The sequence below is a fragment of the Grus americana genome, chromosome 3, assembly GCF_028858705.1.
Source record: "Grus americana isolate bGruAme1 chromosome 3, bGruAme1.mat, whole genome shotgun sequence".
Classification (NCBI taxonomy): domain Eukaryota; kingdom Metazoa; phylum Chordata; class Aves; order Gruiformes; family Gruidae; genus Grus; species Grus americana.
In genome coordinates, this window is record NC_072854.1 from 36805654 (window position 1) to 36820999 (window position 15346).

General features: G+C 41.7%; 1 protein-coding gene across 2 annotated transcripts in view; it reads right to left on the minus strand.

Annotated features, from left to right (window-relative positions):
- Window positions 1-13154, minus strand: part of ELOVL4 (ELOVL fatty acid elongase 4) — a 31150-nt gene extending 17996 nt beyond the window's left edge. The window contains exon 1 of one of the 2 annotated variants that reach the window (XM_054819402.1): window positions 12731-13154. In XM_054819402.1, coding sequence (XP_054675377.1) covers window positions 12731-12833 — 103 coding nt within the window. In that variant the 5' untranslated portion in view covers window positions 12834-13154. Of the gene's footprint in view, window positions 1-12285; window positions 12627-12730 lie in introns of those variants that run through there. The other variant, XM_054819403.1, reaches the window with a different exon arrangement.
- Between the last annotated feature and the right edge of the window lie 2192 nt (window positions 13155-15346).

The window sequence follows — 15346 nt, forward strand, 5'->3', positions numbered from 1 at the left end:
CTGATGGTGATTTAGAGTTAAAAAATCACAAGAAACTTCTGTGGAACATACTGTAAGTGTGGTTCAGCATTTCCTTTCCAATAGAGAGGATTTTAAAATTTCCTGCATATTAGTGAGCCTATGATTTTTTTTTCTTTCCTCAAGAAGTACAAACTTTAAAAATAAGCAAACAAATGCATAGCACAGTTGCTCCTACACTTATCAGGAGAAATCCTGAAACAGTACAGTGGTGACTATCTCTGCTTTTAATATTAGTTTTAGAGAAAACACTACATAACTAAAATACATGACTTTTGAAATTCTCTGCATTCACATTAGATTGAAAATCAATACTTAGTAAGTCTTTATTTTTACTTTAACTACATATGTATTCTTTAGCTATAAGGTCGCTAGTCACTAATTTATCTGGAGCGCCTTTCAAAGTTATTAATAGCTATTGATACTATTCTCAGCGCAAAGACACTTACAGTGCCAATCCAGCACATCCATCTGTCCAATTACATTTCCAAAGACACTGCAGAAATGATGGTGACTATTTAAAAGTGTCTCTTAACAGAGCTCTCTGCAGATCACGCCGTTTATTTTACCAAGAAGTCCTCTCAAAGCCCAATCTCAAGTTTAAGAAAGATTTCCTTAAACAAGTGAAATTTTAATTCCACAATATAGGGAAGGCAAACCAGTATTACCTAATTGGAGTATTGTTCTATGAACTACACTGTTTTAATTATCTAAGAATTTCATGCATCTTGTTACTAGCAGTATAATTAAAGGATATTACAAAATGAAAACACATATAAGAAAACACGTAAGAAACATAACTTGATGCATCTTAAAATGTTTACAAAGTTTTCACATTAAATTCCTTTGCAGTATTTTAGTGCCTCCCTCTCCCCCTTTTTTTTCCTCTCTGGTTACAGATTAATATTCTATCAACACACTTTGCTTTCAGCATTTGTATTAGAAATACTGGCTCAGTCCTGTAAATATTTACAAGTTAATATAAGGTTCACTGTGGCTATACAACCACTGCAGGCTGGCTCAGTTCAAAGTAAACTAGAATAAGCATCTACATGATTAGACTCTAGGCTTTTAAACTAAATGGAGTAATGCAACAGGATCACTTCAAAGTATATTTACTGTTAGCAGTTTGTAGAGATTCCAAGAAAAAAGTTCAGTCTTTGACTAACTAAAACCTCAGAACACACAAATGGAACAAAAGCTGAAGCTATGAACTTAGCCTTTAAAACAGTACATGACTGACTACATGGGCTGCACAACTTGAGACTGAAGACTTAGAGAAGTAGTATTACAGGGTCAAAACTGAGAAGCAGTGTATCTTTGGATTGAATACCTACAAAAGTAATCTTTCTTTTCACTTATTTATTATAATTTTAATAGAGCAGTTTATATAGCCCAAAATGAGTGATTCTTTTAAAGGTCTCCAGTACTTGAATTAACTTGTCTGCTTTGATAATTGATTATTCATTGCACATATTGTACTCTAATCCTCAATTATCTCAGTTTATCAAGTTTCTTTACAATAAATCCTGTGACAGAGGATTGAAGCTAGTGCACGAACTAAAATAACATGCCTATTCCCTAACTCCTGTTTCAATCAGAAAAAAGTCTATGTTCTCCTAGGAGGGATTGTGCAGACAAATTGCTGCAGGAAAGCAAAAGAATTGGGACACAAGGAATCTCCAGTTTATGCTTCTTTCTCAGCTTTATCTCACCTATCATACTTGGCAGTCTTCAGTTTTCTAGCACTATGGGTATTTCTAAGGAGTCTGACAGGGTCAGAGATACCTGTACCTAACTCAGGAACACTGTAATCTAGTATAATCTACAAACCAAAGGCCATGAAACTTTCCTTAACACATGTTTTACCTAAGAGATCTTCCTTAGAAGAATTTCCCATTTTACTATAGGATGCCTTTTCAGAGGCAGAAAACCCAGTAGAATATATAACAGCTTGCTGTAAAATGTTAACTAGACCCACTGCATAAATTTGCTCCCTAAATCCAAAAGGATTAGGATTAAACTTTAACCAATTCACGATACTTTTCTCTGCTAGACTGAATACCCATCTTTCATCAATTTTCTCCCCCTCCCCATTTGGGTAGTTATAAGCAGCCATCACGTCACTGAGTAGCTGCTATTTTTTAAAATTTTATTTAAAGAAACACCTTATTTCATTCACCTGAAGGCGTATTTTCCAATCCTTTAATTATTTTCATGGCTCTTCTCTGGGTACTCTAGAAACATTTAAATCAGCCTTGCACCTGTTTAATGGGCAAATTAACTATACCAATCAAGTCTCTACTGCTTTCCCTCACAGAAGAATTCTGTATTATCACAGTAACATCACAGCATCAGTGGTGGTTATGACTGGCAAGCAAGCAAAGAGGTATGTTACTGGTAAAGCTAAGGATGACACACACACAATGCTATTTGGACAAAGGGTCCCAAAACAGCAAAAAAGCTGGCCTGATTTATCTAATTTTTTAAAATACGGAACAGTACAAATAAAACATGTTTACTTTGATCTTTAAGAAAGAACAGAAATATCTGAGTTAAGCATTTTGTCTATACCCAAGCTTTAACTAGCCAAGAACAAACTAATTTGTTTGGGCTGAGAACAAGAGACATAAAAATTTTATGGCAAAGCATTGCTGTTTTAACAAACTATGAAACATCAAGCTAAGATGCAAGAACAAAAATATTTGGTCTCAGGCACAATGAAAAGCATATACTCTGAAAAACAAAACAACAAAACCCATAGATTTTAAAAGTTTGCAGATGAAGCTGTACAAATTCTGTTGCACTCAGAAATGAGAGATGCCTGCCCAAAACCAAAAGCACTACAGACAGACTAACAGGTACTGCTTATAACCAGCTGTGACTTTGTTTTAAATTTCAGGGCTTTGTAATTGACTGTTTAGTCTTCTTTACAGCTATGCACAGCAGCATAAAATCAAAATACCACACAGCTAAGAACATCTCCTGCAGCTAATGAACACCTGTGTAATATGCATGTGTTTCATAAACTGCCATTAAAGTAACAGGAATGCCTAATCCCAATTTGATGCTAGACGGTCAGATGTATTTTAACTACTATTCCTGTTATTCTAACTAGCATTCCAATCTTCTTGGGACTCCCATCATTCAACCACTAATACCATATTGTCCCTGTGCCTGTACACAGCAATTACAGGATACATTTCTTTCAAGACAAGGATAATAATGGAATTATTATGAAGTTCAGGAGCCACATCAATTCACCATTCGGTCTCAGGATTTTCAATTCTAAGAGATTGCCTTGTTCAAATTATTTCTGATTTATCTCCTCCGTTGATTACAATTATTTGTGAGGACAGTGCAAACACTCTGCTTCAAGGAATAATAAAAATATAATCCTCACTAAAGCTTACACAAGATTTGCAAGATAGTAAGCCCTTGAGGCACGTAGCATTCTTACGTTTGTCAAATCTTACTTTTCCAAATATCACAAAAGCAAGATAAATTCCCAGTGCAGTGATACCTGCATGCCTTTTCTTAAATGCTAGAAGTTACAGAACAAACAGATGAAGAAAACAAAACAAAACAAAACAAAAGACAGAACAAAAACCCCCAACCAACCCATGGGATGCAATTTTATGAACTAGTTGCAGAACTCTCTGATCCAGCCCATGCCTGGGTATTTCTAAAGAAATAAAAGGGCTTTACACTTTAATAAGCTTTCCTTCTACAGCGTTTACTTTATTTAAACTTTTATTCAAACTTCCCTTGTCTTAGCCAAAAGTGTATTTCTGAGAGCTCAGACTGGAGAGGTCATTACCTCACACAAAAGTGGTGAGTTTTGGTACTATGAAAATAGTTGTAGGGGTATCAGTAAGCAGTAATACAAACACAGGATTTATGCACATTCAATGTTGCAATAACAGGTTAGACTATTGGCCCATCTACTGTGATTCCGGGTTTTATAATGCCAAAGGGGATGATCACAGAATAAATCTTCTCCATAGACAGATTTTTTTTTTATTAGATTCCCTCAGTTAGAAGCTAACATCCTTGAAAAGTGTGAAGGATTATTAATAACAGTTTAATAATAACTCTGCAAGGCCTTATCCACTGTAGAGAGACATGTGTTACATGCTCAGCATACACGGGACAGTAAGTTCAGCACTGGTATGTGTCTCGCTAATGTGCTAACACAGCGGAAGGATACTGATGCTTAATTACACAGCAAATGTAAACAACTTATATTGCTGCTCGTGTAACACAAAATGCTTTGGAGTTGCAGATGAACATTTAGAGACTCCTAGGTGCAGTGATTGAACATGTATGAAAACCAGCAATGGCAAGTGAAATATACCTGAAAACAATACCAGAAAGCTACCAGAGAACATTTGCTAGAAGCTGCACAGAAATCTCTCTGATAAACTACCCGTTTTTTCTGTTTACATCAGCACGAGGATGCTGCACATCAGTTTGGTTTTACAGAAGGATGAATGAGGTAGGAATTCTGTTTTGAGCAAAAAGTACAAAAGGAGTTATTGAAATATGTTAGCTTTTATCTCAGTTGTTTGTAAACAAAATTTACAGTTGTGAGGTACATTAGGTCTTCTGTTAGCGTAACACAAGTACATCAGTCAAAGCTCCAAAGAAAAATAACACTGTGAAACATTTAGAACTTACTTCCTCAACATGCCTTTGAGATCAGCAAAAATGACAACTCGGGGAAGCGGGGAGAACAACAACCCCAACACCAAAAAAGAGACTAATTTTGAAATGTTCATTTTCAAAACACGAACTGAATGAGAAAATGTTTTTATACCCAAAGACGACCAGAAGAATGATCAGTGTGTGAATCTTGCACTCACTGAGTATACAGTAGCAAAATCACCGGTTTGGCAGCTAGATAATGCCATATCCAGACGACTGCTATAGCTCAGTCTCTTCACTTCTACAGTCGTGTTACTTTTCATGGTAACATATGGCCTCCAAATCTAAGCTTCTCTAATGGTTTCTGCAATACAGTTTCTCACTCTTGATCAAAAATTCATGGATCACTGAAACTGAAATTAGTCAGAGTAGAGGAAAATTTGACCTAAATATGAAAGCATTTTGGGGTACTCTATGTGTAAGTATTTCTATTGGGCACATCTGTTCCTGGTAAACCAGTAAATACTAAATACAAACCCAGAAAATACAGTTATGAAGTCTCCTATTTACAGACCAACTATTCAATTTAGCATCTGTATTTCCTATTATTTTTTCCTTTAGAGTATCTTAAACCATTTAAAAAGAAGGTGTTACAATGATGCTTTACAAATAGAAGGATATAAAATCTTGTCTAGAGAGGTAAGATTTACTGGCTTAACAGAAAAAGTGAAAGACATGGGTTATAAGTTCCCTTCTTCCAGCAACATTCTGTGAGCATTTAGAAAGCAATAAAACAATCTCTGATATTTGCTACAACTGGGAGAGGGAAACAAGGAGATGATATCTATAAGCAGATAAAAAAGAAAAAAATAATAGAAAAATACCACAGTCAAGCAAGCAAACTGAAGCATAACATATACAAGAGCTGGAAGAAGACACTTTTGAGATACTGCAAAAAAGAAATAAAAGGAATAGGAAAATGTAATGGAAACATCCCAAATAGTCGAGTCCACGATTATGCTGAAACAGTGGAGTGCATGTGGGAGGTGGATGGATGGAGCGAAACTAGGGAAGAATCTCACGGTACAAGCAGACACAATGACACAGAGAGAACACTCTGGGACAGGAGTCAAGGATCAAACCACTGAAATTATTCAAGTACATAAAGAAAGGAGTTGAACTGCAGGCACATAAGTGAGTTAACCTGACACAACCAAGAGCAGTTAATGCCCACAGGCATGCCATTATCTTGCACCAAATGCAAGCCAAATTGAGGTAGCTTATTTCCCCTCATCTTCCTTGAGAGAAAGGTAAACTAGCTCCCGTTTATCTTGAGATCCAAGCACACACAATGGGACTTAATACAAAACATGGTGCACTCAATTCATCTCTGGGCTTGCCTTGGGGCTACTTTGCTTTACCTACAGTCTAGGGTGCAGTCCTGAAAATCCCCACAGAGCTGCCACCTAAGTCTTGGCAGGCCTGAATTTCAGAGCTGCCTTCTTTTGCATACATAAAACGCCACAAGACCTTGAAGTCCATAAGCTCAGAAGCATTTGAGTCTTGGCACAACTGATCACGGTTATACCCACTTGTCACCTAAACAAGATCCAGAAACTATGTATCTGCCATCTACATCTTCCTAAAGGAGATGTCAGTCAGGTAGTCTCACACACAAGAGTTCTTTATGAAATGCAATGGTAGCTTCAACCTGTTTTCAAATACAGCCTGAGAAAGCAAAGCCCTGACACATAGCAGTTTACTAGTCAGAGAAGTCCTACCTCATGGATCAGATCTGCCCATAAAAGCACACTGTCCCAACTTCTGTGCTCTAGGCACACTCCACTCATACCAACACTCTTTAAAAGCCAAAGCTCTCATTCTTTTTATGGCCAATTCTTTTTAGTGAAATGAACTCTCACGTAGCCCCAGTTTTTCAGGCCATTCATGTTTAGCCCCATTCGCCTTACCTTAAAAAACTTAAGTACACACCACAGTCTTTTTCCCTCCCTAATCTTGCATCCTAGCAAATTCTTCCTCACAAAGATCTCTCCATGCCCGCTTGGAGCCTTTTCATTCATACACCTTTCATCTAAGTGCTCCCTTAATCCTTTCTACATGAATTGAGTAACTCCAGAAACCTGTCTGGACTGGCAGAGGAAAAAGTGGAGTCTTGTCTCATCCACTCCTCATGGCTCCTAATCTACAAGGCCTTAAAAGGAACTACATCCTATGTTTCCTACACCTTCCTCTACTAATTGTCCTTATACAGCCTTTGACAATCTTTCTTGGTTGCACAGGATAGTGTAGCATAGCTGCCTTGAATACAACCTCTTTGGTCTTCCATAGCTATAATCACAAGCCCTGCTATATGCTTCTTCACCCCGAGTACAGCATAAATACAGAATGACTACTGTGATCAACTTCTAATCAAGTTTTCCAACCAGAGACAGCTACCTACGAACAACAGTTCAACCACTATGCTCAAGCAATTTACTTAACCAGTGCAGTCCCCAGGATGAATGCTTCTGTGGCACCTGCTTCATGCCACAGATATTTCAACTACTCAAGAATTCTTCACCTCTTGTTGCTGTATATGGCTCCAGGACCGCAGGACGATTTGCACCTCACTAATGCAGACTTAGCTGAGAAACATGATCTGCCGAGAACTCCACAAGAGTAATTTACAGTGTGCTGCAATTTTAAACATCTAGTCATTTGGCCTTCTGCAGTAGATACTGAGGTGATGCAATCAGTTTGGTTAAATTCTGTATAAAGCAGTTTCCCAACATTTTTCCATGGAATCTGCTTTAAGAGTATTCATAATATTTCCTCCAAAGATTTCAAGACACTTTTCAGAATTTTCGGAAGTTCAGTTATGTTCTTGCCATTTTGTCTAAACATTTCTTTTGGCTTCTGGAATATGCTGATGAGCGTTCAAAGAGAAGTTCATACCACGTTCTTGCTAGTGCTCTTTGAAGGCTTTTTTCTGTTTCATTTCTTTGCTGGAGCTGAGAGTTGCAGATGACCACCTACAACTCCTCCTCCATTTTAGGAAAGAGAAGTCTTCCACTCACAACTCAGCTCCTCTACCACAGTGTTAGCTTTGCTTCAGGCTACTCCCCCAGGCTCGAGTTCTTGAAGCTTGGTGATCCAAAATCTCTAAGCAGACATTTCCACTCCAGTAATGTACTTTTCTGAATGTTTCCATTTCCAAAGGTGCTTGGTATCTGTTTTGTTCTGATTATCTGTCTTTTGAGTTCCGCAATCTGGTAAAGTCTTCTAGTAATGAAATGTGGGTGGAATTTCCCTCAAACACCCAGAAAATTGTCTTCAATACTGACAGCTGTTTTTTCTTCACTAATGAAGTCCCTCCCTCCACTGTCAGGCAGTTAAATATGATACTTAATGAAACAAATCAAGCAAATTGCTCAGTTTGGTTGACAGTAGACTCACATAATCTAGCCTTTAACATTCTTTACTTTGGTAATCAATTTCTTCAAGTGCTGCTTCTGCCACAAGACAGCCAAACCCAATTACACCACCTTCTCCAGTTTCTGGTGTGTTTCTTCCTGTCTAATCCTTGTGTTTTACCCAGTCATGGTCCCAGATCAAAAAACCCTGTTCCCTTGAGAAGAAAACTGTATCTGTAAGACAAGCATCATGCCAAATCACTAAGTCTAATGCTCATCCAGCCCTCTGAAAGCTTAGGAACACGTTCTGCTTTGTTTCTGTGAGACAGGCTTCATGAACCTTCATCTCACCCTTCATTCTCTCTCCCCATCGTCATCCTCTGAAGACCTTTCTGGGATTCTACTTGCCTCCAGCTTTGGCACAAATCCTCGAATACCGCAAGGTACTACTTGCACTCAGACTTGCGCTCAGTTCTGCTAACCAACCCAATGAACTTTGTACTCAAGCATAATGTTCAGGATCCTTTGGCCACACTTGGTTTCTGCATGGGGAAAAGAACGAGGGAAGAAGAAACATATTTTCTTGCAGTTCTGTTCCCTGGACTGAAAAAGAAACTGAACCTGAACTTCCTGAGTGTTCTTAACTTAGTCCCAAGATCTTCCTGGCAAAAATTTTTATGGCGTTTGAGTTCCCATGGAAGCTGCTCCACTGGTTCACTTTCAAGGCAAGCAGCTGTAAGTTTCCAGTGTTTCTCACCCTCACTGCCTTACACTTCTGACCCAACTGATAAAAGCTACGATTGATATTGCTCCTGAACAAGATGCTACTTGGAAGACTATCCTACCACTAAAGTGAAAGTTTGCATCTTTCTCCTCTCTCCTTTCCTCCTGATGGAAAAAGTCTGTAATCTTATTAACTGCAACAGCTGTAAATAGTTGCTGTTCCAAAGCAGTCCCACGTGGCCTGGAATGGCCCTGCCTCCTTTTAGCTTTGAGCTCCAAGAACAATCATTCTCACCGAAACGCGGTAAAGCCTTCTGTTCTTTAGTTCAATACATTCAGATTAACTAGTTCCTCTAAAATAAAGCTGTTTGATACAGGGTTTCACAAATCTCCTTTTCAAGGCACAGTCTCCTATTCCCCATCCCCAACTGCCAATGGTCTCTTCACCCATGTTTTGAGATTTCCACATTCTTCTTTCCTGGATTGTGTCCTGAGTTATTCATCTTAATAGGTCCCCTCGACTCAGCCTGGAACCTCCCTTTAAGTCACTTGTTCAGTCATCTAATCATACCCTTAATCCTTCCTGGCAGATCTAACCCAAACCAGCTACCTGAGCTGAGAGAAAGAAGGAAGCCCTGCCCTACCCATTGCATGTAACCAGTCCCATACCCTTACAGAAATAATGGCATGATCATCTTTCCTGATAGTAACTGTTCCACCAACCACCTTTTTTTCTGCTGGTAACTGACCACTAAGACCATGTTTTTGTCCTTTCTACCTCTCCTTGAAGTTTATGGCTTCCTAAATGATCTCCTTCAGCCTTTTCAGGTGAATATATAGTTACAACAGATTTTAGGCTTACATGAAAGGGGTCTAAAAAGACAGTCAAGGAAGGAGAGGAAACAAGTAGGTTTTTAACAGATTAACAAGCAAAACCATTAACCTAAGGCTGAAAGTGTATTTAAATATATGGGGAAAAAGTCATAGAATACTGTTATTATCCCTAAATGCAAGCTTTAAAAAAAACAAAACCACAAAGAAACCAGCTTCAGATAACATGCTTAATGCTAAAAAAATTTTGACATTAAAAAAAAGTCCAGTTAGGTTCATCATATACTTAGTCTTTTGGGGTTCTTTCTGGTCTCAGAAAAGGTCAGTTGCTTTTTAACTAGCACAAAGCAGAGAAGGAAAAAGGCCAAATCTTTACAGCACAAAAATAAAGCAGCACAAAATTCACTGGGACATTCTGGCACAGTTCTACACAAGTCTCATCACAGGAGTCCCAGGCAGCATTAGAAAACCCCTGCTGGCAGGACAATCCTGCTGAATACTGAGAACAGGGCTAAAGACAGACTTGGGTGTCCAATAAAAAATGGAAGTGAGAACTGGAGAGAATAAGTAAATTTGGTTTTATATGAATGAGAAGTTTTTGTGTAGGAGTAGTAGTGGGAATAAAATTTCTTCACATTTTATTGTGTAATTTTGCTGTGTAGTAGTGTTTCAGTGTGATTTATTGTGTAATGCTATTGCATGGCATCATTTGTTGAGCAACTTTGCTGTGTGGTATAGTTTTTTATTTAATGATATTGAATGTTAGGCAATGGTCTTGCATGCCATAATTTGAGTTTTCTGTTGAGCAACATCACTGCCATAGTTCTTGACACAAAGGTGAATTGCATGAATTCACATAACAGTGCTCAATTAATGACTTAAACATATATTCACTCAGAAATGGCAAAGGGAGGCAATTATTTTTTTCCTTAATGTAGAAAAGCATGCAAACTGAGCAGATATTTAAGCGGCAAACTTAGGACATTAAGATATGATTTCATTAAACAGTAATGCAGCATTGCCTCATAAATGACACTTTCTTATCTGGAGCTACCTTGTAACTACAATGTGTGATATTACAAGTTTTGTATATCCATACCTGACTGTAAAAACTACAGGGGGACCTTCTTTTACATGCTACTGGCTATAAACAAGAGCAGTAACATGGCTTTGATGTGACTTAGGCGCTATCCAAAACTATCCTTGCAAGGACCCACTGAAAACCAGAACCTGAACAAGAAACTCTCCACCTCTTATGCAAAATGCAACTGATTACTTCATTACACTGCAATCCTGTGTTAACAGGAACGCTACTAAGATTAGAGCAAAAATTTAAAATTTTGCATCAGTAAATTAGTAAAAGAGACTTAAGCATATTTTAGATGCCATCATAATGTCATCCTACTACTGCTTAACATTCTCCAAAGAAGCAGGAGGAAGAAATAAAAGTTTGCTCTATATGTAGTACTTGTGTAAGTTACTTATCTTTACATTCCTTAAATAAACTTGCCTTTTCATCCCCCTTGGTTTGTTCCCTCTAATCATTTTTGCTTACAACATACATGGTCTATATACAGACTTAAATAACATGGAAATATATCCGAACTTGAAGCCTTTTCCAAACAAGTAATCCATAAGCATATCAACTTTGTACCCACATCTATTTTTATATCCATCTGATAATGCTATTGATTGGCTAGAACAGCATCTTTCATGCATTACCTGGCAGTCTACGAACAATTGTATGTTGCAAGAGGCAGAGAAAGAGAGAGAACACTGGTAGATTATAATGTAGTGCTGCTGCAAGCATTTTATTTGATCTCATATTCTAGCAGGTTTTAAATACAGAAGAAAAAAATACGCATGCAAGCTTAATTTTTAAAATATGGCAAAAACCAGAAGACAGGCTGGGAAAGCAAATTATGAAAAAAAGTGAGCTCCCTCCATCTATAAGATTGATTTATTATCTGTCAGATTTCTGTCCCCCTCCCTTCTGCAAAGAAAAGACTGCTGATGCAGTGAGCTTCCCATCTGTAAAGAAGGCCTCGCACTCTCACTTATCATACTGCCACAAAATACATCCATAGTTGCAGTCACCCCAGAGTTTTGTTCCATATATTTCTAGGTTTAAATCAAAATATCCTAGACCTCATCGCTGCGTGGACAACTGAAAAAAAAAAAAAAACCAAAACATCCAGAGAAGTGATTCTTCTGTCAACTGCCCAAGGCTACTCACAACAGCAACTATGAAAGCTGCAACTCTACCTCGTTCATTTCATTTGACCGTTCACGCTGACCACTACTTCCAGAACTACTGGTCATTGTAGTGAGTTACCATCTCATCTGCTGTCCCAGCACTGAAAGCTGCTTTTTCACATTTCTCCATACTGCAAGACATTTTCTCTTCCTTCAGCATCTTCCTCATTGCAGTCATGGGGTACCAATACAAAAATGGAGCACATTGAAAACGGAAAACAGCAGAAGGAACTCAAACGCACTTCATATAAAATGAAAAGCTTCTGCACTGACGGCAACAAGCATTTCCTCATTTAGTTTGCTGAACTCGATGCGATGCTGTCACAGGACTCCCATCTGCCGCAGAAGCCAAAGGCCGCCTGAGCTCCGGCATGAATTACCGGAGGGCCTCGCTTACCTCCGACATCCGATTCCCATATGACCACCCCAAGGCACTCTGCGGTGAGAGGGAACCAGAGGAACGACGGCTCCGGGAAGCGGATTTTGCTACGTCCAGCCCGCAGGCGTGCGGGGGGACACCCTCACCTTGCCATGAAGGGATGCCCCGCGCACCCCGGGCCGTTACACGGGATTAAGAGAGATAAACAAACAAAGCACCCAAGCACACCCAGAAGGACGAGGAGGAGAAGCGGGTGCGGAGGGGCCTGGCCCCCCGCCGCGGTCCCAGGCCCGGAGACCCAGGCCCGGACCCGCCCGCCGCCTCAGCCCCCTCGGCGCGCGCCGCGTTTCCCGGGAGACGGAGCCATTTTGAACCGCTGCGCCTCAGTGACAGCGGGCGGGGGGCGCCGGGCACCGGCGATGGCGGTGCCGAGGTTGCCGGCGGGGCCGCCCTGGCGCGTTACCTCGGATGCTCCAGGTCCAGCGGTAGAACTCGAGGGTGTCGTTCACCACGCTGGACACCAGGCCCATGGCGCGGGGGGGCGCGGCGGCGGCGGCGGCACCCATGGTGAGCAGCAGCAGCAGCGGCGGAGCCGGCAGACCTGTCTCGGCGCGTGCGTCCGTGCCTCTGCGCCGGGGCTGCTGCTGCTGCTGCCCTTCTACAGCCGGGGAAGTGATTTAAATCTCTATCTCTCGGTATCTTCCCTCCAGACTCCGCCTCGCTCCCGTCACCGGCTCCCGTGCCCCGCGGGCAGGGAGGAGGGCGAGGAGGCGGAGGCGGGCGGAGGAGGGCGGGCGAGCAGGCGGACGGCACGCCGGCCGGGGCTCCGCAGCACCGTCCGCAGCGCACGGTGCGGTGCGCTTAGCGTCACGTGACCGCCGGCTCGCTGCCCGCCGGCGGCTGCCCGAGGGGTGCGCGGCGGTCCGGCCCGGCCGCGCAGGCGCACTGTGGGCTCCCAACCGGCTCCCGGCTGAGGGCAGCGCGCCGGGAGCGGGAGCAGGTGCAGGGTGGATCGGCGGCTCTTGACGCTCCCTTGGGGACCCCCCCCCTCCTCCCTCAGTGGGCGTCCGTGGATGGAAAAGAGGTGCTTATTATCTTAATTTGCCTTTTTTTTTTTTAAATAGGTATGTTTTACCAGACGGGGGAATAAATATTTCAGTCAACTTTTATTTCCTTTCTTCCTTTTTTAGCAGCTTGGAATTTTTTTTTTTTTGCTCTTGCTTCTCATTCCCCCTTGACAGTAAGCAGTGCTTGCTTTACCTCAAGCTCTTTGTAGTGAGGTGTTGGCTTTTCAGCCGACTGCCCTGAGAAGCCTCAGCTAAAATCCCAGCACTGATAAAGTCAGCAATCGCAACGGGATCTCGCTATCTCCCTGCCCCACCGCGGTGGCTGGTAGCATTTCCCTGACCAGCAACTTGCCCAGGCACCACAGAGGTGCCTTTGGCACACTCTCCCCTCCATTTCCTGGACCACAGCCTGTATGGTCGCTTCAAGGCACAGACGGGTTTGTCTGCCTGCACCATTGCTGGAGCCTGGAGAAGGAGCCTCCATGGCAAAAGCCGGCAGGGCCATGGGTGCAGTCCTGCTTCATCCATTCAGCACTCTATGTTTCAACCCCAACAAACCCTCTGCCTGGTGTGGGTGCACCAGCTGCTCCTCACACCCTTTGCCTCTTATCTCCTCCTGCCAGCTTGTCTCTCGCCCTCCCTCTCCCATGATCCGCGTCGTGTGGATGGCTGCATGACACCCTTGGGATCAGTTTCCCCACTGAAGGACAGGAGGGGAGCTGCTCCACCCAAGTTGCGAGCTTTCCTCCTGGCAGACAGCAGATCAGATGGTATCTACCTCTCCCTCCCCCAGTGCAGCAGCACCTGTGTCACTTCTTGTCGCTTGGTCTTGGTGAGCACAGCTTGTACTCCTTCTGGGTGAGTCACCCTCCGCTCAGCTCCTGGACGGCCCCCTGGCTGCTGCGATCCCATCCCTATGGATTGGAGAGGCACACTGGCCATCGCTACGGACTCCACCACAAGCAGAGCCACTGTGCCTGGAGCTTGGAAACCAGCAGGTGTTAGGGAGTAGTGATCACTTGCACTGGGAAAAAGAAGAGGAGCTATGTCAACTCTTGGAGGCCCGGATGGACAAGGAAGTCCAACTTATCCCAATGCTGCCTGAAAGTCAGAGCTGAAGCAAGGTTACTGCATGCTGATGTATGGAGAGCTGCTACTTCTTTCACGTGAGAAGAGTCAATCAAAACTTTGCATGAATTGCACTGACTTGAACTACATTTTATTTTGATGGCACTAATCATGGCAGGAGGTCTGGTGAGAGCTCTGAAATGGATCTGTCACCGGCTAGGACAAGATGAACACCAACCTGCTTCCCAAGTTGCATGCAGGCAGTATAGTGGTAGCGGTGGTTCCTGTGCCTCCTTCAGGTGAAACCACTGCAGCATATCCTTGGGCAGTTAGAAAACGCTTAGTTGGCATTGTCTAAAGCACAGCTTCAGAACCTTTTTTGACATTATCATTTAAATCAAAAGGAAACCAGAAGAATGAGTCATAATCCTCAGATCGGTGTAGGGCCATTTGCCTTGACCACATGTTTGAAACAGAATGGGCTGCTGAATGAATCAACACGACAAAGGATCACACTCCCCTGCCATCACTGATGTCAGGCAAGATGTGGACTAAGCAGAGTGGCACCAACACAAGGAGTAAAGATAAACAGTCTGCCAAAGAACAAAAAGGAACAAGACATATTAGCAATATTAATACATATTCATAATAATAATTATTTATATTATAGCCTAGATATGCTTATTTATTAAAGTGATTATTTATTTATTCTGTGGAAATTGTTTTTGCACAATTGACACCAATAATCATTGTTTATAAAACATTTGTACAATCCACTTTACTGTTTCATCTATTTCAGATTAGATAACTTTTCTTGATTGCAATTAATTCCTTTATATTGGCAATATGATTGTACTTAGATAATTTTACAGACCAATTAAGCCTTGAGAAGAACCGCAACAGAGCTGCAGAGCTTGGAGAGCAGGGAGAAGATGAACGATCTA